The sequence below is a fragment of the Pecten maximus genome, chromosome 8 (genome assembly GCF_902652985.1).
Source record: "Pecten maximus chromosome 8, xPecMax1.1, whole genome shotgun sequence".
NCBI lineage: Eukaryota > Metazoa > Mollusca > Bivalvia > Pectinida > Pectinidae > Pecten > Pecten maximus.
In genome coordinates this window covers 34,934,523-34,959,229 of record NC_047022.1, presented here as the reverse complement: position 1 = coordinate 34,959,229, position 24,707 = coordinate 34,934,523, and the positions used below count along the sequence as shown (strand labels likewise).

At 34.9% G+C, this 24,707-nt stretch overlaps 2 protein-coding genes across 2 annotated transcripts; both read right to left on the bottom strand.

Annotated features, from left to right (window-relative positions):
* Positions 1 to 460: 460 nt before the first annotated feature.
* On the bottom strand, positions 461 to 24,507 carry LOC117333314 (HEAT repeat-containing protein 6-like). Its single transcript, XM_033892553.1, has 24 exons — positions 24,323 to 24,507; positions 23,065 to 23,172; positions 22,465 to 22,605; positions 22,018 to 22,136; positions 21,686 to 21,800; positions 16,482 to 16,577; positions 15,302 to 15,754; positions 14,966 to 15,088; positions 14,700 to 14,776; positions 13,961 to 14,087; positions 12,775 to 12,874; positions 11,956 to 12,460; positions 11,691 to 11,772; positions 11,452 to 11,538; positions 11,021 to 11,155; positions 10,374 to 10,496; positions 7,872 to 7,996; positions 6,846 to 7,006; positions 6,408 to 6,484; positions 5,280 to 5,357; positions 4,818 to 5,039; positions 3,911 to 4,058; positions 3,047 to 3,157; positions 461 to 2,827 (listed from the first exon to the last, which is right to left on the bottom strand). The coding sequence occupies exons 1-24, from the start codon at positions 24,491 to 24,493 to the stop codon at positions 2,775 to 2,777; spliced, it is 3,537 nt and encodes a 1,178-aa protein (XP_033748444.1). The 5' UTR covers positions 24,494 to 24,507; the 3' UTR covers positions 461 to 2,774.
* On the bottom strand, positions 16,753 to 18,582 carry LOC117333315. The gene is made up of 2 exons (XM_033892554.1): positions 18,367 to 18,582; positions 16,753 to 17,760 (listed from the first exon to the last, which is right to left on the bottom strand). Exons 1-2 carry the CDS (start codon positions 18,480 to 18,482, stop codon positions 17,142 to 17,144), a joined length of 735 nt encoding a protein of 244 aa, XP_033748445.1. The 5' UTR covers positions 18,483 to 18,582; the 3' UTR covers positions 16,753 to 17,141.
* Positions 24,508 to 24,707: the final 200 nt, after the last annotated feature.

Sequence of the window (24,707 nt, the reverse complement as noted above, 5' to 3'; positions counted from 1 at the left end):
TCAACTACAGACCAAGGGGAACTTACTTATGGAATTTGAGAAAGATCCTTTAGCACTTTCTGAGAAATAGCGATAACAAACTTCAATGGTCAAGATCCTTAGGGTAGCACTTCCTGAGAAATAGCGATAACAAACTTCAATGGTCAAAATCCAAGATGGCCACCTGTCGGCCATGTTGTTTTGCGATTGGTCCCAAAATGCTATATGCACAACAAGAGACCAAGGGAAATCTACATATGAATTTTGAGAAAGATCCGTTCAGTACTTTCCGAGAAATAGCAATAACAAGAATTATTTAGGAGGGACAGACCACAGACACAGAGCTTATAAAATGTATAAATTTACCCCCACAATGAAGTTTGAGGTATAAGGATGTGCTGGAATCAGGCTATCTATGTGGAGACATAGATTTATCTCTACCTTGCCCTTACCTCTCCAGATTAAACAAAGAAGACGATAATTTAATTTAATTATTTTGTTTAATAAAATACATATCACATTACAGTATTTCCATCTAAACAACAAGTGCTGCAATACATTCCTTTACTGATCTTTCTCAATGTCAATCAAAATTAACGTCGCTAGTCAAGAGCTCTCTTCATAGGCATTTACAACCATCTTGTCTATGCACAATGTAGTGATGTAGCAATACACATCACAGAAACCATTGTTATTTCTATTTAGTTGTAGACATCACCAGTAGAGTTAGTGCCAGCGTAGGTCGTCATACAACAGATATATAGATATATATGTGTTCAATATATTTTTAGAAATGTTAAATACCTATAAAGTGCAGACATACATATAACATTGCACAACTATTGAGAAATTTTAGACTTCTGACTGTTAGTGCATAAGGCACCTTAAATAAACAAAAGCAAAATGAGGAGGGGGGGGGGGGGGGGCTCACATAGATAGCCCCCTACCCTCTTATAAATAAAATAAATCTGTATGGGCTCACATAAATAGGCCCCAACCCTCTTGTGAATAAAATAAATCTGTCCAGGGGCTCACATAGATGGCCCCCGCCCTCTTATGAATAAAATAAATCTGTTCAGGAATTCATGAGATCTCTTGAACACAACCTTGCAATTATGAAAAAAGTCAAGTCCCTCCTCTGACCGAGACACCAGTGGCCTTTGAAATCTAATCAGGTGTCAAAATTTGATGGTTTAATGTCTTGGTATAAATATGAACAAAATCTGTCCAGTTGTTCATGAAAAATGTTTAACACATTAAGCTTTTTATTTACAAGTGCAACCTTAGACCTTTTACCTTGATTGATGATCAGCAAAATCTAGTCAGAGAACTTTATGGTGTGAATATCAGGAAAATCTATCCCAAGGGTTCAGGAGATAACTTATTCAAAGCTTTGCATAGGCGCACGCTTACTGATGGACACACAAACACAGTAACTACTATATGTCCCGTTTCCCTTACTTATACCCCTTGAATATTTCACACACAATTCATACATTCAGTCTGTCGAGTATCCATTCATACTAGTATTTTTGTGAATCATATTCATCATGCATACATTTATTTCTGTTGACAAATGTCCAAAACAATTCATATTGCCATCAAATAGCACTAATGCTAACATGAAACTAATTCTATGAATAGCAGCATCACCATGAAAAATAAGGCAATGAAAATTGGGCATCAGTTCTAATCATTCAACTTGCACACATAACAAATTTAAAGGTAACATATTTATTCAGTTCACATTTTAACAAATCATACATGCATTTTTATCACAGATTTCCTGTCACATTGGACAACTACATAATTATATACATTTTGTATGTTAACTTTAATCTTTCTGAACACTTGTTGACATTATTTCTGATCTCTTTTAAAAATATTAAAAAAATATGTTTTCAATGAAAAATTAAATGTTACTAGTGGTGTAACCATTCACTGATGCCCCAATGTATTGGATTGCAGAGTGGTGTATCGATGCATCGTGTATCCTTGATTTGAATCGCGATACCGGAAGATTTGGGAGACCTTGACCAAAGTTAATGTACATTTTGTCGTAAACAACATGGCTGACGAGGCTGTTCCAGCGGCCTTTAAATTAAGCTGCCTGTTAGAGTTCTTTCCCAAATTCATGAACGCTTTGTGGGAAACGGACAAAACATATGTTTTTTTTTTAAACAAATGTAGACAACGACTCAAATATTCCGGAAATACCACAAACACAAACATGACTACTGTATGATGGAATACCAGATATCTGATAGGTCATCAGCCTCTCATATATCGTGATACGTATCGTATCGTAACCCCTGAATCGCAATAGACATTGCGATACACAGCTCTAAATGTTACTATATATTTCTCAACTGTATGGAATTTCAAAATAAGGAAATCAGATTGATACATTACAAAAACTCTGTAGGTCTCTAAACCCAAACAGCTCCATCAATGTCATTGATTAAAAAACTTTCTTTTTGAAACATAAAGAAATTTAACAACCTTTGTAATATGAAAATTCCATAACCTTACTTTTTTAATTCTGCATGTGTATAGTGTGTATACTGTATATCGTCTAAAATATCTTCTGTATCATCCATGGAATATCACTTTTTCAATAATTGTAAACAAATTACCCAAAATGTTATGCCCTAAAAACTTCTGAAATGAAAAGAAGTAAAGGCAGTCTGTGTCTGCCTGTTTCATATATATCAATAACAACAGTGTCATCGGGTATCCATCTTATATCCAACATCTTTTTAATGTCCAGATATTGATAACTTCAGACCAACATTCTAGTCATAAGTCTGGACAAATGCACTCTTCTCTGGCTCACGTTCCACAAATTCTGAAATCAAAGCAAACATAAATTTGATATAACATCAATTCTGATTTATGAAACATTAAAACAAACAAAGCTCAAACCCCCACCTAACTAATGGGATTCCCATACATTACTGATTATTACTTATAAAATATTTTGTGTAATTTTCAATTTTTTACTACATGAACTGATAAAACCACGACTTGGATATGGTATGTAAAACATAGATGTCCATGGACTTACCGTCAGAGTGAGCAAGTTGTACCAGACGATCCACAGCCATGCTCTGTCTGTGCGACAGCTTGCTGTCACGAATTATGGCCAGGTTTTGTTGAGCTGCTACACATTCTGTTTCTGGTTTTTCAAAACAAAACAAAAACAAAAAAACATAGCTTTATTTGGTTAATGATGAACCTCTCATGTCCATATACAATACCTTCATATAAAACCCCACGCTTATAATCAATACTAAAGTACTTTCAAAAAGCAAACTTAAGAAGAAGTTAATAATTTAAAATAATTTTACACATTTGACCCCTGTGACCTTGAGAGTAGGTCAAGATGATTCATTTAAACAAATTTGGTTGCCATTTACCTTAGCATGCTACTGGAGAAATACCATGACCGTGCAGGGTCTCTTGTTAATCATTTACTGAAGCATGACACATAAGGATTTGCTTATTTTCTGAGATTATTGCCCCATGAACTGGCAGGGTCATTTTGAGGTGGGGTCTCATTGTAGTAGTTGGTGACTACCCCACTGAACAACATACAGGATGCTTGTCGCAAGCCAACCAGAGCAATTAGGGTAAAATGTCTTGCCCAAGGACACAACCATGACATCACAGACCAGTCCATTTCTCTCCTTACGAAGAAACACAAACCAATACGTGTAGAGAGTGTCAAACCACGCACCTCAGATCTTCACCTGAGGTTACATGACTGGAACTCTAGCAGACTGAGTTATCGTGGTCCGACACATGAGGATGGACAAAAAGCCAATTACAATAGGTCACATGAGACCTCATTTCAGACCTAAAAACTGATGTTGTCAGACAATGTTTTTTTCTCTAAATCTACATAGGAATACAAATGTATTGATTTTACCAAATTCTGTCCTCTTCTCTTCAGGAGAGTTCTGTATTTTCTCAAGGTAATCAAGAAGCAGGTCAAAGTGGACTTGCAGTAGCTCGTCAATCTTATCAAGGTCATCATACTGTGTTACCGTAATCAGATGAAGGATGGTAGTACATATCTACATAAAACATAGAAAATATCACTATGAAGTGATCAGACAGCTAGTGTATGGACTGTATACCTCATTACTAGGTAGCTTCATGGCCCATTCCAAATATTGATACTATATTCAATTTGATCCTTTATTAAAACCACCAGACAGACAATTTAATCCTAAAACATTTTTCTTATTGGTTATGATTCATTTTGCTTCAAAATCTAGAAATTTTAAATACAATTCATGTAATTCTGTTATACTACATCATGTCACTTTTTTTACAGAATAAGAAAGGCTATATTTAGACCTGATAGTAACCTTACTTTAGACAGTGTTAACATCATGTTGGGTACATAATTCAATATGACATAAATATGTACAATTGCTTTTTATATGGAGAATTTTCTATAGACTATTTGTTACCGTTTTATCAACTAAATAATGACAAAACAGCCACACAACAGTGACTGACAAAGCTGAGGGCAGAATGATAAGATAAAGTTACCACAGACGAAAACAGTTCAAAATATGAAATAACACTGAATTGATTGAATTATTGTTTGCTGTTGAATGAACTGTTATTTGATGTTGAATAAACTATTATTTGATGTTGAATAAACTATTATTTGATGTTGAATAAACTGTTATTTGTTGTTGAATAAACTATTGTTTGATGTTGAATAAACTGTTCGTTGTTGTTGAATGAACTGTTCGAAAATGTTGATTTTTCATTATTTGTTTTAACACAACATTAATCTCAATGACAAAAACATAACTGACCTGGTTATTAAGATTTCCCCTATATTTATATTCTGCAAAGTCTGTGACTTCCTCTGCAGTCTCTAGACCTCGGATGAGTGCCTCCCACACTGACAGAAACAGGCTAATGTCCCCATATTGGTCACGGTCACTCGGAGACCCAAGGGCCAGAGCAGCGTTGATCCGAACTTTAAAGTTCTTACAGTCCCGGACAACTCCACATAAAGCTAGTATGATGTCTCGCTGCAGTCATACAAGTACTTTTTATCAAGGATATGACTTTATTTTTTTACATCAAACCTACCATTTATGTCAAAATTATTACTATCATTAGATAAATAATTATCATTCAATGCACATGATTTTTATTGATTTAGATTTTCTTTTTACCGGGTTGTAGTTTTGTACACAGGCATTTACCCTAGTATTAAAACAGTCTTTATCATCACTAGACATAAGAAAGTAAGACTAGAGAAAACTTACCATCCACTCGGTACTGGCCTGGTTCAGAAGTGGGTTTTTAAAAAGATTACTAACTGCATAACAAGCATTCCACCTCACCTAAGCACATAAATATAATCAACTCAATATAACAGGTGTTTCACCTCACCTAAACACATGAATATAATTAACTCAATATTACAGGTGTTTCACCTCACCTAAACAGAAATATAATTAACCCAGTATAACAGGTGTTCCACCTCAACTAAACAGAAATATAATTAACTCAATATAACAGGCGTTCCACCTCTGACACCTAAACACATAAATATAATTAACTCAATATAACAGGTGTTTCACCTCACCTAAACACAAAAATATAATTAACTCAGTATAACAGGTGTTTCACCTCACCTAAACAGAAATATAATTAACTCAGTATAACAGGTGTTTCACCTCACCTAAACAGAAATATAATTAACTCAGTATAACAGGCGTTCCACCTCACCTAAACACATAAATATAATTAACTCAATATAACAGGTGTTTCACCTCACCTAAACACATAAATATAATTAACTCAGTATAACAGGTGTTTCACCTCACCTAAACAGAAATATAAATAACTCAATATAACAGGTGTTTCACCTCACCTAAACAGAAATATAATTAACTCAGTATAACAGGTGTTCCACCTCACCTAAGCACAAAAATATAATTAACTAAGCACAAAAATATAATTAACTCAGTATAACAGGTGTTCCACCTCAACTAAACAGAAATATAATCAACTCAGTATAACAGGTGTTCCACCTCAACTAAACAGAAATATAATCAACTCAGTATAACAGGCGTTCCACCTCACCTAAACACAAAAATATAATTAACTCAAACTCTATTTCAGGTTCTTTTACATAGCAACAGATCCAAACAAAAAAGTAAAATATCTTTAACATCTCTCAAACAGGAAGATATACCAGTATTCATTGAAAACTTAATATGTGTGTGTATATATATATACATGTATATATCTATATCTTTTAAGAATTGATAAAAAATCTTAAAGATTAGCAAAATATTATATAAACAAAATGTATGAATAAATGTATAATATTAAAAGACTTGATAAAATGTTATAACGTTCATTTAGGGAGAGTTTTTATTATTTACCTTCATGGTACCAGAGGTGATATTTTTGACGAGTGCCTTCACTCCCTCCTCCACGGGTATCTTAAACGTACATTTCTCTGTAAGGTAAAGCCAGGAACATCAATCAAATACTAATCAATGTTCAATTTCTTTATTGACTGTGGGCCATATGGTCCAGATGAACATGTCATAAAGAACACAGTCATAATATTGGTATAGAACAGCAATACAAATACAAAGTGGAGTACAGGTTAAAGATGTACAGATTGAATCTTATTAGCTTCGAAAATAAATTTGGCTAAACCACTTAATACTGGTAATTCTTTGATAAATTTTTCTTATTTATTAGCCAGTTCATAATCTTGGATTAACATGGATAAGTTAACAGCAGGATGATAATTCTGTTGTAAGTGGTAGACTGCAATAGGAAAAAAATGTTGACCTGTAAAGAATACGTACCTAGACTACTTTTAGGTAAGTACCTCATCAGGTTACCAAGGGCACGGACTGCATTTGACCGCACCTTGTCACTGTCCTGACAAGCTCGGGTTGCCGTGGTAAACAGTTTCTGTAGCAACATGTTCGAGAAGTCCTGTAGGAACTGGGCATCTCCCTCTGTCCTAGAAACAAATGAAAACCATCACATAACTATATAACTTGTTTCAAAATATATTATCATAAAATATCATATATTTATGAAGAGAGGGTAAATATTGAAAAATAAACAAACGTACTTTCAAATTAGCAGAATTCACCCTTTGAGAGGGCAATTCAGGTTAATTTTAAAAAGACAACTTAATATAAGTCCATCAAACTCTAGTAACGTGATGTCACATTTATACATTGTCAAGTCTAATCAAGAAATTACTTTTAGTTTTTAGTGAGTTTTCACTGTGACCTGTTAATACAGTACTATGGATATGATTATTAAATCTAAAAATGACTACATGTACATATGTTAACAACTGATTTTTAGGCAAGTTTATTGAATAATTCCTTTAAAGAATATAAACATGTGTATGATGTGCATTCTTTATCCTACTGATCAGTGTCAAAATTGAAACAGGTACAAAAAGAAATTATTAATATATGTAATATTCTCTAACGGGTAGCAATAACAAACTTCAGCTGTCGAAATACAAGATTGAACATACACAACTTGGGACCTATGGAAATTTACATATAACTTGACATTAATCTTTGAAATACTTCTAGAGAAATAGTGATAACATTTAAACTTTCAAAATTCATGATGGCCACCTATTGGCTACGATTTTTATTAATCTGGATATGAACAATTAAATAGCATATACAAAAATTATTTACGGATGGACACATGAAAGGTTATTCTACAGTGTACCATCTGGTGATGGTGGACGAAAAGGTGAATTTCAGATTTGGAAAGCAACATTCTTAAATAAACCTTCTAAGCTAATCTTTCCAAGTATGAAATCACAGCTATGAAATGTTAGTATTATGACCCACTTGTTGAGTACCAAGGCATCACAGAGATTGGCAAGGGACCATGCTGTCTTAAGCCGTACATTTAGACTTGTATCCGTCATACTTTTCAGTATGGAGTTCGCAGCATCAGCGATGAAAGATACGTCCTGAAAAATTGATTTAAGACAAGACTCAAGATAATTTCAGAAGATGTAAAACAAATTAGGATCAGTTAATGTTTCATCAAGCTGTTACTTTATCATGATTTGATTCTTTTATTATCAATTTTGAAATTGTATCTGAAACAGAAAAATGTGGGGTATTTTTGTTGTTGTTTTTTTTTAAATGTTCTAAATAGTTCCTTTAAAATGATTTTTGGAAAATGATTTATTAGTGTAACAGTTATTAAATGTAAGTAAGGTTTTAAACTTAAATGTTTTAAATATTATTGAACTGAATACTCTTTTGATAGAAAATATTAAAGGGTTTTGGACACATAGGGTATTTTTCCATTTTCTGTTAGCCCGACCCCATAAATGTTGGCTGACACAGGTTTTACCTCGCCTTACAAAGCTGTTTATCTATTTTAGGCCAGTAGGGGGATATTGCTGCTGGCTGAAAAATTTTAATGAGCTAGGTGGTCACGTGGTCCGACGCGTCATCTGGTTCACATCACCAGTATCACTAGGCTAGAATCTGCCTTGTTATATGCATTTATAGAGGGAAACTTCAAAGAGCCCCATATTATTTTGTAAACATTGAAAGCAATGACAGTGAATGTCCTGATTTTATCATCTTACATGTTTAGATTTTCTTTCCACACCTCATGTCTGTAATTGTATAATCAAAATAGTAGACCAGCGGACAATATCATAACCTTGGTAATTTACTAATATCACATGTCATCTTTTTATTTATTTTTTTTATTTTAAAAACTCAAACAATGGCATATACACTATAGGTCTACTCAGAGATGTAAATATCACATATGTGATATATACATCTCTGGTCTACTATACAGTGAGGTGACAAAATGATCTCACTTGTGAAGTCTTTTTACGGTGATTAATTTTCCTAGCCTTGTTAACCATTTTATTTTTGGCATAATTTGATAAGATTTTGTACACTTTTAAGAACATGTTTTACCCTTTCCTGACATAATATTAACATAAAAATATCCATTTCTTAATTTTGCAAGATAAAGATTTGATAAAAATGCAGTAGTTTGAAATGCAGTTGTCTCATCCTGATGTAATTTAATTAGATAGTACGTAATCACAGAACTGATTTTTTTTATCTGAGACGATACATGGGTTTTTTGTACATTGAACTTTGAGGATTTCCTTTGTACATATTAAATCAAGAATTTTTAAATATTGGTTGAAATTAAAGCGTCCAGATAATTTTTTACTCAAAGCATGTTATGATGACATGTTGGAAACTAAAGATCCTTGGATTCTTTATTTAAATCAGTAACTTTGAACTGTCAGTCTTGGGTAAATGTTTGAAGAAATCAGTTACTGTTCTGATCAATTTTACAGTAATGTATTCAAACAACGTCCTTTTTTGACAATTTCCTTAAAGAATGTTTTATGAAGGTTATGAAGGAAATGTATTTGATGTGGTGAAAATGTTACGCAGACATTCGTATTGATTTGATTAAAACATATCATTTTAAATACTATAGTATGTTTAAACGTATTCAGTTACTCAAAGTAGAAAATATAAAAGAACTTAACAATTTAGGAAAATATTTATCACTAGCAAATAAACTAAAGGAAAGATTTTTTATAAGATTTTAATTAGAATATATTCATTTTTAATGATTATTTCTCTGTTTCCCTGTAACAAATCTGACAAATTAGCTTATTGAATTATAAATCATGTAAGAGTGGATGCCTTTGTCCATTAATGTTATATACTATTTTATCCAATAAGTTGTAAAACTTATGGAATAAAGTTGAATTTAATACAGTTGTTTAATGAATAACGGGATCATCACTGGAGTACATGTAACCAATTCACTGTTGTAACCCAATATATTAATGTAAAGTATTCCCACATCACAAAACCTTTGGTAGATAGTGTGTAAATAGTGATTTAATGCGACACACATTTGGGTGTTTATAAGGTTAGTTATACTATCATCTCGGCAGCAGTGAACCTGTGACATAGGAGGCTGACCGACCTCGTTATCAGAATGAAATTTTGCATATAGGTCAGTTGTCTAGATGGGCCCATGCTGTGCCCTGTATCTCAGCGTGTATATACACAACCCCGGGAGTGTGAGGGTAATTTGACTGGCTTTTCAGAAACTAACCTATAGACAACTTTAACCTTTTTGTGTCTAAAACCCTTTAACGAAAAGTTTAGTTCAAAATTTGGATGAGAGTACTTTTCTTGACAAAGTCAAGTGCTCTATAATTCATAAACCACTGGAGGAGATCCCAACAAATCTGTAATAATGCAGCAAATGAAGTTTCACCAAATGATAATTTACTCTCTGTTCCCACAAAAAAATGGAAAAGATTATCCTGACCATACCTCTCTGAGACAAGGGAAGAGGACATAAACTCCGACAGCCCTGACAGCTGCTGACCGTACAATTCTATCTTCATCTGATGTCAGACCCAAGACCAGTGTAATACAGAGAATTCTCTTGTCCATCTGTAAAGTGTAAATAGTAACACAATGTACTACAAATTTAAAAACAGAAACATTTTTGAAATCATTTATATATAGCAATATTGGAGTAATAAATAAATTCATGTAAAATATTTTTCCCAACAAAGGGCTCCATGTTTGGTTTACAGGGCACCAATATGAAAATTGATACAGGTTAATAATTTGTAAACATGTGATCAACAGTTGGAAGCCTATGCAACTGCCATGTATCTGGATAGGGGTAATTTATTTACTAGGGGTCCTTTGACCAGGTAGGCTCTTTTACACAGATGCTTCATGCATTCCCATGGTACAGTTAAAAAATATCTGACCCAAAGTAGATGAAGTTACCATGGATTATATTGCATGAGGCCAAAGGAAACATTTCAAAGGATTTTTTCAATCAATTTTCACATTACTGTAAAGAAAATGGTTAATTTCATTAGACAAAACCAAAGCATTATTTTATAGAGCATGTGATGGGTGTTTTTGGTGTCAATTTGGATGGCACACTTATGATATCTTACAGGTAAAACAGCGAACACCTCTGGACCAACATTTGATATACAGTCACATGACGTAGCTCGGACAGCATTGTTTGTTTCTGTCTGTAATATGTTGGGTAAGGGCCCCATCAACATGAAACTCCAGAACTCCTTGGCCTTAGGGGAAAAAATCATCAACATATGGATTAATAATGAAGATTTATTACCTTATTTTTTGCAGTCTGGTAAAAACAAAATTGCAACAATGGTGTATTACAGGAAAAAAAAACTTTTAAAATTACTTATTACACTTGTTATATAACTAATTTCAAATGCAAAAATATATTGTAATACTGTTGTATTTAATTAAAGCATATTATATTTTCAACCATTTTTGAATTAAGATGTTTCACTTCATTTTTTACTTTAATTTTTCTGATGACTATTTGTAAACTTCCCATACTGTTACTCACCAGGTCTACGTTAACTCGGTTTTCAGGCCCCTCTCTCTCGGCCACCTGCACATCCTGCAGTAGCACTTGTGTTAACACATCCAGTAGCTTAACACACAGAATTCAAACCATTACAACACATTCAAAGAGATATGTTTTTTCTTAGATAGAAAACAGACAATATTTTTTCCAGCAAATCTGAACTTACATATAGCACGTTTACAACTGTTAGTATAAAATCAACTACATAATAGGATTACCTTGATTGTGTGTAGTCTGACCACTTGGTCCGAGTCTTGCATACACTTATGTATCAAATCACGGAGTACAGCAAGACTATTCCTGCAAAAAACATGTTGGTCATTATAATCATGATATATTTTATTTGACTGTTTATGGATAATCCAAATAATACAATTTTAAATTTTTAAGCTTTTTTATGATGGGAGATACTAACTGCAGGGAAACTCCTCCTTATCAAATAAGTAAAACTTCACATAAATATTTACATATTATTCCATTTACCTGATGATAGGGAAGTAGCCCTTTGTGAGGTGAGCCAGTACTTGTAGAGACTCCAATCTAACAGGAAGTGGTTCTAAGTGAGGCTCTGACCAGTCTCCATGGTGATCTGTATATGGTAATATGTTCTTCATGCAGAGTTTGATGAGCCAGGAAGTGTCGCGAGCATGGGCCTGAAGTAACTTGTCTGTGAATACAGGAGTTACAGTCCCAGGGGATGTAACTCCAGAACCTTGCCCCACAGGTGGGGTCACGACCCCTGGAGAATGATTTCTGAGCTGTCCATCATTTGAAGAATTATCATTTCCTTGGTTATTACTAAATCTAGTATCTCTGGATTCAGACTCTGGTTGCTGACTGACTTCAGTATTAGATTGAGATGATTGTGACATGGATGCTGACAGTGGAGGTTTGGACGGCTGAATGATGTGGCAAATCTCCATCAGTGGAGGCTGGATAGCAGCTACTGCCCCAAAACATGTCAGACATGCCACTCGCACATTTGGATCTGTGAACAGTTTGTGTATATAATAATGATTATTAGGTAGATATTGCCAATATTATATTCATAAAATATTGCTTTTATAGAAATACAAAAAACGTACATTGCCTTCTTGTTTTTAACACATATTTCTTTAAGTTAAATCCAGACTAATAGTTTATTTCGCTTACTTAAAAAAAAAAATTGTTGTGTTATCAACTGTGATGATACCCATATCATAGCTGTATACTAGTGTTATTTCACTGTCCCTTTTACATTAAGTCAAAATCTATGTGATGCACCTTCCTGGTATCAATGTCATTGTAAATAGCAGTACTTACCTCTGTGGTTGAGGAAGTTACGGACCAGCTTGATTACTCTGGACAGAAGTCCAGGCTTCATGCGATGATACGGTACATTACCGATCAGGATCGCTATACACTACAGGAAGAAACACAATCAATATACCACACTAAACATCGACCACAGCGTTTTCAAAATGTAAACATAACATGCAATGGTTGCTATCAATGTCTAATTTACAGATTTTACTGAAGTATTGCTATACAGGCACTAAGTATCACTTTGTCACTAAGTTTGTATATAGAGTGATGTGAGAGGGTTTTTTTCCCAAAAAAATCTATTAATTCGACTCCGGGAGGGGATAGTACAACCCTGCAGGGACCCTTATACCAACTATCAATATGCCTTTCAACACTTGCACCAAAATGTTAATATTAGAAAACCAACGCCGACGATGGGGTAACATTAGCTCTCCCTCTTCTTTGAAGAGTTGAGCTAACAATGTATAATTTACATGAATACATTAATTCAATGAGCTACAGAATGCAAAGCAGCATTACTTCCCATGCCCTAGAGGATATGTCTTTTGAAGCAAAATTGAAACATTTTCATTGATATTTTTAAATACTAACTTCATAGTAAATGTAGCCATGTAACAGCTGATTTTAACAAATTGTTTAAATACAGTGGTATCAATCATATTTTCGCCATGCACACAGATAATATTAAATTACTGCTTTCTTTAAATAAAGCTACTGACCTTGATAAGTTGTGTGAGAGTAAGCGGGTAATTCTCTGATGCCAGAACTACTACTCACCTTGATAAGTTGTGTGAGAGTAAGTGGGTAATTCTCTGATGCCAGAACTACTACTGACCTTGATAAGTTGTGTGAGAGTAAGTGGGTAATTCTCTGATGCCAGAACTACTACTCACCTTGATAAGTTGTGTGAGAGTAAGCGGGTAATTCTCTGATGCCAGAACTACTACTCACCTTGATAAGTTGTGTGAGAGTAAGCGGGTAATTCTCTGATGCCAGAACTACTTCTCACTTTGATAAGTTGTGTGAGAGTAAGCGGGTAATTCTCTGATGCCAGAACTACTACTCACCTTGATAAGTTGTGTGAGAGTAAGTGGGTAATTCTCTGATGCCAGAACTACTACTCACCTTGATAAGTTGTGTGAGAGTAAGCGGGTAATTCTCTGATGCCAGAACTACTACTGACCTTGATAAGTTGTGTGAGAGTAAGCGGGTAATTCTCTGACAGCAGAGCTAGTAATAAACAGCGATGCAGTTCCCTGATAGTCGATCCAAGGACGGAGGAGAATGGGGTAAAGGCAGTCGTCTGTTCACTATACAGGAAAACAAGGAAGAGTAAAAGTATGTTTTGTTTATATCATATCACATTTGTCATCAACAGTGTTTGAAAGTATATATAAAAATTCCTTAGAAAATTGGTCTACAGAAAATTTAAATCCTTAGCCCAAGTCATTTTTCGATAGACCCATTTTGTAAACATATATTGTTTAAAGTAGCATAACTGCATCACGCAAAAGCTTGCATCATCAAGTTCATACTCACTTAAATGTTTGAAGCCAATAATGCACTATTCTCAGTTAAAATATCTTGATTGTAAACTCTGATTTCATATGATCGTTTGTCAGAAAATATAGGATGTTGTTTACATGAATTGAAATGTATGTCAAGACTCAAACTTTTCATAGCCATTGGGGCCAACATTTAGAAATTGTACATAGACCGGCCAGGTTTTCTATAGCCTCGGGCCATCGGACCACCTTTACTTTCGAACACTGCATCAAATATCTTTAATTTTCCAAGATTCAAATCATTACCTTATTAGAGTCTGCATGGGAACCTTGTGGGGATGAAAATGTGTTTGCTTTGCAAATGACACAGAATCCGAAATAAACCCGTAATGTAAGAGAGACTACAAAACTACACACCTGTCCTCTGCTGCGGCCAGGAATGTCTTTGTTCCATCAACCAAGGCAGTCAAAGCTGCGAGTGCTCCCATACGACACTGTAACACAGTAAAATCAGCCACACTTTATACCGGTCAGCTTTATATGTTTATCAATTTACTTAAATTCGTAAAAAACAATTGAATTACTACTACAGAGATACCTCTAAAGAATGTAACCAATTGTCCAGAGCTTTCTGAAAGGTTATTTTATAATAGGTTTGAGGGGGAAAAGTTATTATAACTAACCTTTGGAGATGGATCCTTCAGTATAATCGTGAAGAGTGTCTGGACCTGAGGACTATTTCCAGCTGCACTGGAGTCAGGAATAAAAGATGACCAGTATCCAAACATCAACCGTCGGTCAGTAGTCTGTACAAAATATAAGGAAAGGGTTAACAAAGTAAGTGTTTCTTCTGGTACTCCAGCTTCCTCCCACATCACTTTATAGAACTGTTAACCAATACTTCATAGAGAGAAAAATTAAAATATCATATATAACAAGCATTCCATAATATGTCTGTTGAAATTTTGGGCTGTATACTAAAGGCTGATTTCTAAATAAAGATCATCTGTGATACCAACCTTGATTACTGTGTGTAGACAGGCCAGTGCACACTGTCTGACCTTAGTGTGGTATGACCTCATTCTTGACCCCTGACCTCCCTCAGTGTCCGAATAATCAGAATCAGAACTACTGATCTTTGCCCAGACAGGTCTGGTACTCAATGATGAACCTAGTTCCACAGTCGTTAATGAGCCTTGATTTTCACCCTGTATATCACCATCTATGGTTGAGGCTGTCTCCTCACCATTCTGATTTTTATTCAGTTTCTCTGGTGATTTCTTTGCCTTTTTTTTCCTGGTTTTTTTACCAGCTTGTGACTTAGCTGCACCCTGAGATTCTTCTTCTGCTTTATGTTCCCCTTGTGGTGTTGATGTCTTGAAGGATGGCACAGCATACTGACTCAGAGGTGTCGGATAGAGACGCTCAGGAACAGTCACCGGGAAATTGGAAACACCATGAAACATGTATGTCTAAAACATTAAACAGAAGAAATAAGATGTCTGGTAAAAAAACAAAAACAAACAAAAAAGGTTTGTATCATGTTGCCACATGCAAATAATCTATTACTGCAGGAAAACTATTGTTTATCTTGAGGCAGTTCATTTTTTCGTGTTAGATATATCACTTTTGCAGGCTATCGAGATAATTAAGGGGGTTAGCTTCATTACTATTTTAAAGTTTTAAAATCAATTGTTATGTTTTAAGTTCAAATTTAGATGATTGGCACACTATATTATGAAGAGTATACCAGCTAGTCCTGTTAGCTGTTTATGATTACAACCTCAGAAAAAAATGACCATGGTGATTGGAAAACATAGATTTTATCAATTGGTACAGGCTACAGAGTTGTTTTTAATTTTGATGAATATTCCTTGGGGCTAAATACTTTTGTGGATACATTATATTATAATAGTTATTTTTTTGGAAATATGTTCCTATCCTGGCAAGGTGAAATAATGAATTTTATTCTAGTCATATAGGGAACACACAACATCTCAAAACATTAATTAAAATCCAATTAACCCTGTGACTCTGCAATTTAAAACAAAATATGAAAATGATATTGTGCCAAATCAACTTAAAAACATGATTCCATAAAGCTCTAAATTAGTCTGGTAGAATGACCAATGAGTAATTGACTGACTTACTCTTAACAGACAAATTGCATCTATTTGACTGCCTAGCTGACTGACTTACTCTAATTGCAGCTAGTAGATTGCCCAGCTGATCTGTTGGCATGACTTTCTTTGCTGCTACTAGATTCTGTAGACCTCTCAAGGAACAGATCAACACCTTCAATATACATAACATCAATTCTTTAAAAGTAGAATAAACAACATTTAATGTATTCAAATCTATCAGAAACAGCTATAGCAAGTACACTGATTTCATGTCTAACGGAAAAACCTGTGTGATCTGTCCTACAAGCATTTTGTTATTCTGCAGGTTAATACATAATTATCATAACATTCATTTCTGATAAACTAACATCTGACATACATGTACATTACATGGAATCCCAAGCAGTGTCAGAATAAACAAGTTTCACGTCTTACTTTTCTGTGTTTATGACCCAATTGCAAGATATCTGCCAAGTAGTTCATTCTATGATGAACAACATTTTATTACATTATGTTGTAATGACGTAACGCGCGATGTTGGTGACCATATGCGTAACATATTTACGCCGTTTTTGCGACGTCGCTTTCTTGACGCGGTGTCTTAATATGCAGTGACTCTTCATCAAACAATTTTCCTTATTCTAAATATAATTTAAACATACTTCAATCACACAAATAATCAAATATACATTATATTCAGTTGATGTAATGTCAAATTCGCGACTTTCAAATTTCATTAATTTCGAAAAACTTCTGACATTGATGCCAATATTTCCTCGTTGTCGGTTTTACTGATGATAAGAGTTTTATTGGTCATACTCGCATTCCTCAAAATGTGTCTCACAGAACATGATGGCACCACGGCATGTCTGTCATTTAAAAGACGGTAGCGAAAATCGACATTCGTGGCCTCAAAATAAACCCCCCGTATGATTTCATGTCCTTTTTCAAATGTCGCCCCCCAACTGTCTTTTGTCTTCCTTTTCAGCTTTTCGGGCGGACTTTCAGCTCTGAATAAATAAAAGTCTTCATTAGGGTCGTCTGTGTATACAGCGAGTATGCTACCGGGCTGACATAAATCAAGTAATTCGTGTGGTTCTTCCTCCGTATCATCTACATCGACTTCTGCGTCGTTGACATTTTCCCGGCTGATGTTTGCTGTCGTTGTTTTCCCGACGTGTTGATTAACACAAGATCCATAGTTTCCCTCGATACATTCATCGCAAGTATAGCACGAGAGATTACGGATGAACAGAAGTGAGGGATTCCCGGTGGTTATTATTTGGTGTATTTTCCTGTTTTGGGGGATTGGTTTAAACCGTATCTTTGTTTCACGCGAAACCGCCTCGATATACCTGAAAAACAGTTAAAATTCCATGAAAGCCCAAAAGTATAATGTAACATATTTTACATTGTTTATGAATAGTTTACGATGTAAAGTTTGGTTTTATTTCAAAACCTGATGTATGACTACTGAATCCGTCCTTATTAAGACATGGATAAAACTTGAGTCCGGACCGCCCAACTGGAATTTTAAAATTTTAAAAAGAACAACCAAAAACCATGATGTATTCTTGGATTTCTAGGCTCACCCCCCCCCCCCCCCCCCCCCCCCCCTTGGAAAAATTCTGACGGTTGGACCCCCCCCCCCCCCAACCCCGAAAAATAATTCTGGATCCGCGCCTGACATCCATACAATTTTTTTACCCTTCAGCCCCATTGGAAGCACACACGGAAGCACCCCCCCCCCCCCCCCCCCCCCCCCCCCCCCCCACCCCTCCAATTATTATGGCGTCCTTAGGTTGATGAAATTGTCACATGTAATGAAAGAGTAATTATTGTCATCAACATATAGCTTAACACCCCATCCCGGCATTTATGAATTTCCTTCCAACGGGCCTGCTAGCCTATATAGATGCTACAATATTTGTGGCATAAACTTTTTTGTAAGACTTACTTACCTGAAGTGTCTTTGCTTACAATTAGCAGTCTCACTTGGTTGTTCACACTTGGTTTTTCCAAAATTATACAAGTCTTTTGCAGACTGGATAGTCTCTGCTCCTCGTATGACTGCCATTTCCGCCTTCCGCTTGAAACATCCCCCGGCAGCATCTTGGGGCCCCTTTCCATGCGAAGTTTCAAAATAATTTCTGATTAATGTGGTGTACCCGAAATCTTCGCATGCCATGAGCCACTGAACCCATACAGTGACGGCTTTTGTATTGAGCTTGACATCCGTCTGTAAATTCATGCATTTTTTCTGTTGGATAAGCTATAGATTTAAGGTATTCAGATACCAGACGTTGGACAGCATATGTGAAGTATTGGTCGTGATTTAAGTCCGGACTTATAACAAAGAAGTGTTCTGTAACGATGTTCGGCATATCTTCTGTACTGTCTATTCCATCATGAATAACAGTAACGTGGATTGAGATTTCATTTTTCTGAAAATAACTAGATTGAAGCTCATTTTTTTCGATGCATGAAAAGTTTTCAGAAAAATCATGAATACAAATGCAGTCATTTATCGGTAAATTTTCAAGTAAGGTTTTCATTTGTGTTGTTTGCCAATTCGCGCGGAATTGATGGGCCGGAAATGAGACTAATAAATGTCTTAGATACGAGAACATCTCTCCTGGTGCCGTAGTTTTCTTTACTAAGCATAGTTTTTTTTATTTCTTTGTTTTTCTTCACATTGATGCTAACGTATTCGTATTTCGACCACGTGACTTGTGGAGTAGAGTCAGACTTATCATATTCTTCAGCATGAAATGACAATAAATTTACGCCACAGTTTTTGCATTCTCGGTTGATACAATCAATGTTGTCATCTCTTTGATTGCAGAATGTTGTCAGAACAATTTCCTTCAAGTGATCGTATATTGGGTATTGTTCCTTTTCATCCTCCGATTTGTGCTTTATCATATTTCTTCGGAAATCCATGCAGTCTTTGAATACAGTTCTCGTTTCGACATGATATCTACAACAACATGTGTTCCGATCTTTCTGTCGCGTTGGAATTACATAGTAAGGTTTACACCTTTCAAATGTTCTCTGACACATTTTTACATTGGGATACACTGCTTTAAAAGCAAGATAAATTTCCGTTTGTGTTTTCTCGAGTACATGGATCATGTGACTAGAGTAACATTTAGGACGAATTCTTACTCGTTTGATGTCATTCTTATTCCCGGTTGGTCGCGAATTTTGAGAAGCTGTCCAGAAATCGTACGCTTTCTTCCTGTCCGAGTCCGATATTTTATCGGCGCGTGTTTTCCGACAGGTCTCCGTCCAGGAAGATTTTTCAGACGTCAATACCCGATGACGAATACGTTTCCCGCCAGAAATACGCCTAGCTGGTAAACCTAGTTTGCGAGCTATTTTCTTTTGGATTTTCTTTTCTGCTGAATTAGGACCGTTAACAGACGCACATATTACATTAATAGACGATCTGGCATCATCTGAGCGTTTGGTTTTGGTACTTTGAATAGCCTGTTTCATGTCATTGAGTACACAATTCGCGAGTTCGATATTTTCAATATCTTCAGGCGGAACACATTTTTTCTCTTTCCGAAGAAATTCTGCAGTTGGAGATTTAGAATCTAAATATGCAGATATTACCGCACTTCTTCTCACTGGAGTATTCGGTAGATTCTCTTTGAAACGCATTAAAGACCTACACTTGCTCATTCTATTTTTGAAAGATTTTTCTACAGAGTCTGTCATGTTTTTGTCGCCTATGCTTGCTTTCTTTTTATTTTCTCTGTATTTCTGTACACGTGCTTTAGTTTTAAGCTTTTTCGTTTTATTTTTTTCTTCTTGTTCTTTGGTTTTAGCACGTTGGTTTCGTTTGATCAGTGCTGACTTTGATACATTTTTGTGATTCACTTTAACGCGATTTTTCTCTTTTTCATAATATTCTCTGCGTTTTCTTTTCCTACTTTCTTCGCGCTTCTGTTTGAATAATTTGATGCGTTCCGTGGACGTTAGAGAGGGCAATTGTACCCCAGTATCCTGTAATTAAAAAATTATATATTTCTATAATTTTTATTTCACAGATTTTACCAATTACGACCCTAATATAGAACACATGCGTTATCGTAGACAAAAGCGCAACAAAGTACAATGTAGGATTGATATACATGTAAATCGGACTGGCGCAATTACATATGCGGATATTTACCCACGACTGGGGGAGCGATCCAACGTTTGAAAAGAATAAAAAAAAACTCGCTATTAGCTATGAAGTCCGAGGGGGGGGGGGGGTCATATTTTGTTTTGACAGTGATAATGATATACACATTCCAGAGCTATAGATGTGATTTGAAAACGATTTCTACTAAATAATGTGTAACGTGACGTACTATCGTACATGACGTTTTTAATGCGTCTGCATATTTAAGTGGACATTTTACGGAAATTTATAACTATGGTATCGTTTTTTTATTATTAGTCGCATTATCAAAACGAAAGATGTTTCGTAATATTCAGTACAGACACATTTTTCATATGATATAATTTCTTAATTTTGTATCTGGTAATCCACTATAAAATGTCACCAAAACCCTTATATATGCAAGAAATGACACAAAATTAGCTGCTGGACAATTTACGGAAATTCTAAATTTACCTCTTCTAAATGAAAACGTTGTTTTGAAAAGAAAATTTTCTTAAGATAATTAAAATGACTTACCATTTTCCCCCAGTAAAACCTTAAACTTTTACCGTTTTTTTTCTCGGCCCAGCGTTACATGTTGAGTGGAGCTGGTTTGGGTATATTTTATCTCATTTGCAGATTCGCTACACTGTTGAAATCATCTGACGTCATAAAGACGTCATTTTCACTTCCATACGTCATTTTTTTAGTTTGTGTCCACCTTTGGCGCGTTTTTAAATATTCTTTTTTAAACGACTAAGCCCGAAGATGTTACGCGTTACAAGCGTTATTTGGGCATATTTGAGGTTGTTTAAGCAATATAAAACGTGTTTATCTTTCGATATACCACTTATAATTGACACAAATAGAATTTACATTAAAACACGTTTTGAATGATATATAATATCACACCAAGACCCTATAGACGAAAAAGACGGCAGCGCTTTTAGAAAGCGGTATGCTTCTTTAGAAGCGGTGTCACCAACATCGCGCGTTTTGTCAATACATTATGTTACAATACATTTGTTAGTATATACAATTAAGCAATTTGAATCTAGCAATAATATCAAAGTGTAATGTCCCTCACCTTAGTGACCTTTTTAAAATGTTGAAATACTTCCTACCTTGCACTGTGTATTCATCTCCATCTTGCTAACAGGAACTGTGTGGAGAATGTTCATGAACACTTCAAAGCATGTCAGTATGTGCTGATCCTCCAGGTATGATTGGTCAGCCACTCTGTAACACCACAAGTATCATTATACAACTTGGCTGCTTTTACTGACTGAAACAGTACAATCTCATCGTGTGGAAACATAGAAGACAGAGCTCAAATACACAGTTAACTAAAAATGTGTTCCTTATTCATGCTTACTCAATCTAATTTAACTACAGATTATCATAATACTGATATGGGTACGATAACTGTGTTATTTTCTAACCAAACTTGACATACTTAATGGTGAGATTTTCTATACACTGGATAACGCCTCGTAAGACATCCTCATCACTGCCCTGCTCCGACAACAATGGAATCAACACACCCTGGGTCTTGTTGAGGAATGTGTCATGGTACTGTAAGAAAAACATTGATACTTCATGGTACATACAGATGTGGTCAGTTTTGTTTGATGTTTCACACTTTTCATCAGATGTGATTTCAGCATCTGTTTGTCATTTTGTTGATGTGAACCAGTTTTTGACACAAGATATAAGCCACTTTTGAACTGTATACAAACATTTGAATTCATGGAGCCAAAATTTTTACAAAGAGTTGCTATCCCAAACTCCAAAGAGAGTATGGTTCCCCACACTAATGCAAAATTACATATATGTTATACATAACAATGGATATAGCATATTGAAGGACAATAACTGACTTCAGAAATTGTTCATACAGTACCTTTGTAAGTTGGCCACAGCATTCATACACAACTGCCCCAAGGGCCATAAGGATCTCTGATAGAGTCCAAGGCTGACATCTCTGTAGAGCTGATATCAGATACTCTGTCACTAAATGCAGTGTCTGAACTGTAAGCTTCAGCTGTTCAAAATATCTCAAATTTATCAAATGGTTAAAGTCAAAACTGTAAGATTGTGTATAGTATATATTCACACATTGTTTTTAAGTGCTAGATTGTAATGCATAATTTGAATGTTCCTTATCCAAACTGAGGACACATGATTCCATTGGGCACAGAACTAACAGTGTTGATAACTAGACGCACCCAATTTCTAATATTATGACTATGTTAAATTAATACATTATATATACTTGAGACAGAATCAAAGTTAATATATGTTAATATACTGCAGAAAAAGGTACATTCTTCTTAAGTTCTAATTATAAAATAAGATGCATTAAAACATCAATCATGGCATTGGGCAAAATGTGCATAACTACTGTCATCAGTATTACATTGCAAATTAAAACAATTAAAATGATCTAATTCATACTGAGTGATATAAACATGCATGTATTTACTGTTTAATATTATTTTACCTGTTGCTTTGCTGTAAAGTTGAAAATGGCTTGACAAATTTTGACCAGGAATCGTTCTTCATACAATGGGACAACACTACAAAACTTGGTTATAAGTTTGTTAGCTTCCTACAAAAGAAAATTTGCAGTTAATTTGCTTATGAAAATCTGCCAAATCACCCTAAAAAGTATCTAAAAATCAAAAACATCTGTCAAGGAAGATAAGTAATTATTATGATTGTGACGTGCAATCAATCGTCCATACAATGTTATAAAATGTGACATACAAATATAACAGATCTTGCAATAAACAAGAAACCCAATGTCTTCCATTAAATATCACCTGTTTTTTTCTTGTTAGTTATGCTTTTCATCTTTACTCTTAGACTACTTCATACTCATAAAAATTATCAGAAAAATATGTTCTTGATATATATAACATATTTAAAAGTATCAATTCTTAATTATAGGGAGGTTCATCTCAAATCCTATATTAGTGATACGATTGATCTTGCATTGGGAGTACAGATTTAGATTGAATGATCATGAGTTATAAATACAATCAGACTGCCCATAATCCAAAACAAAATGTACCTTGCCCGTTTTTAAGCTAAATAGAAAGTGAAAGAACAGGGACCGAAACACATTCTTAGTCTTACAGAGTGTTTTAACAGGAATCAAACCTGGATCTCAGGTGCGATGCGACACATATCTACCTATAAGCTAGGCCTCCTGAGCCATCCGCAGGAGGTAGGGCCTAGGCGCCGACCTAAAATAATTGTCAGATAAAAAACATAGCCTAGTATGACCCGTTTCATGTCAAGGATATCTATTGGTGGGATGGGTTATACTGGTGTGAGACTAATTTTTTTTATCCGACTATTTTTTGTTTGTTTGTGGCGTAAGGTCCCCTCCTACTCCCTATATGGCATGCTCCATCAGAGATCTGCTTTTTGCCTGACTCGCTTTATAAAATAATAACATATAACAGTACATAAAAATGAGATATTTATATGTACTCTTATATGCTTTTATTTTATAAAACGAGTCAGGCACCTGCGTTAATATATATAAAATGTGCCGTGAAACCCTCTGCAATTAACGATTATCAATTATGATTGCGGATTGAAATATTAACGGAACTTTCAAAAGACAAATTATTAAAAAAACGGTTTCTATGCGGTAGTCAAAACAACATGTCCATTTATAACCGTGACTCATGATAATTTCATTTCAGTTACCATCTCAGGCATCTGATATATTCTGGAAATAAACATACATCTTCTCTGACGATCCGCATATAATATTCCTTTGAATTAATTTCGTCAAGAAGTAAATTGAAGTTAGTCCTCGACCCTTCATCTTCTTGGCGATAGTTAAATCCATTCAAACGTCGGAAACACTGCAAAAATCGTTCCCTTTCGGCCAAAGAGCCGTCTGCGTCCTCCATGTTGCAACTGCAGCCTGTAGTTATCGGAACGCCTTTGGTTTGTTACACATTTACGTATCATATATCTAGATAACATCCGAATTTGAGGTAAGAGTAATCATTAATTATTCAAAAAGAATTATGCTAAACTAGCATATTGGATGTACTTAAAATATTAGAAATATTTTACTTTGATATTACATCTAAAATTAAAGGTCTGAATGAAATATAGATT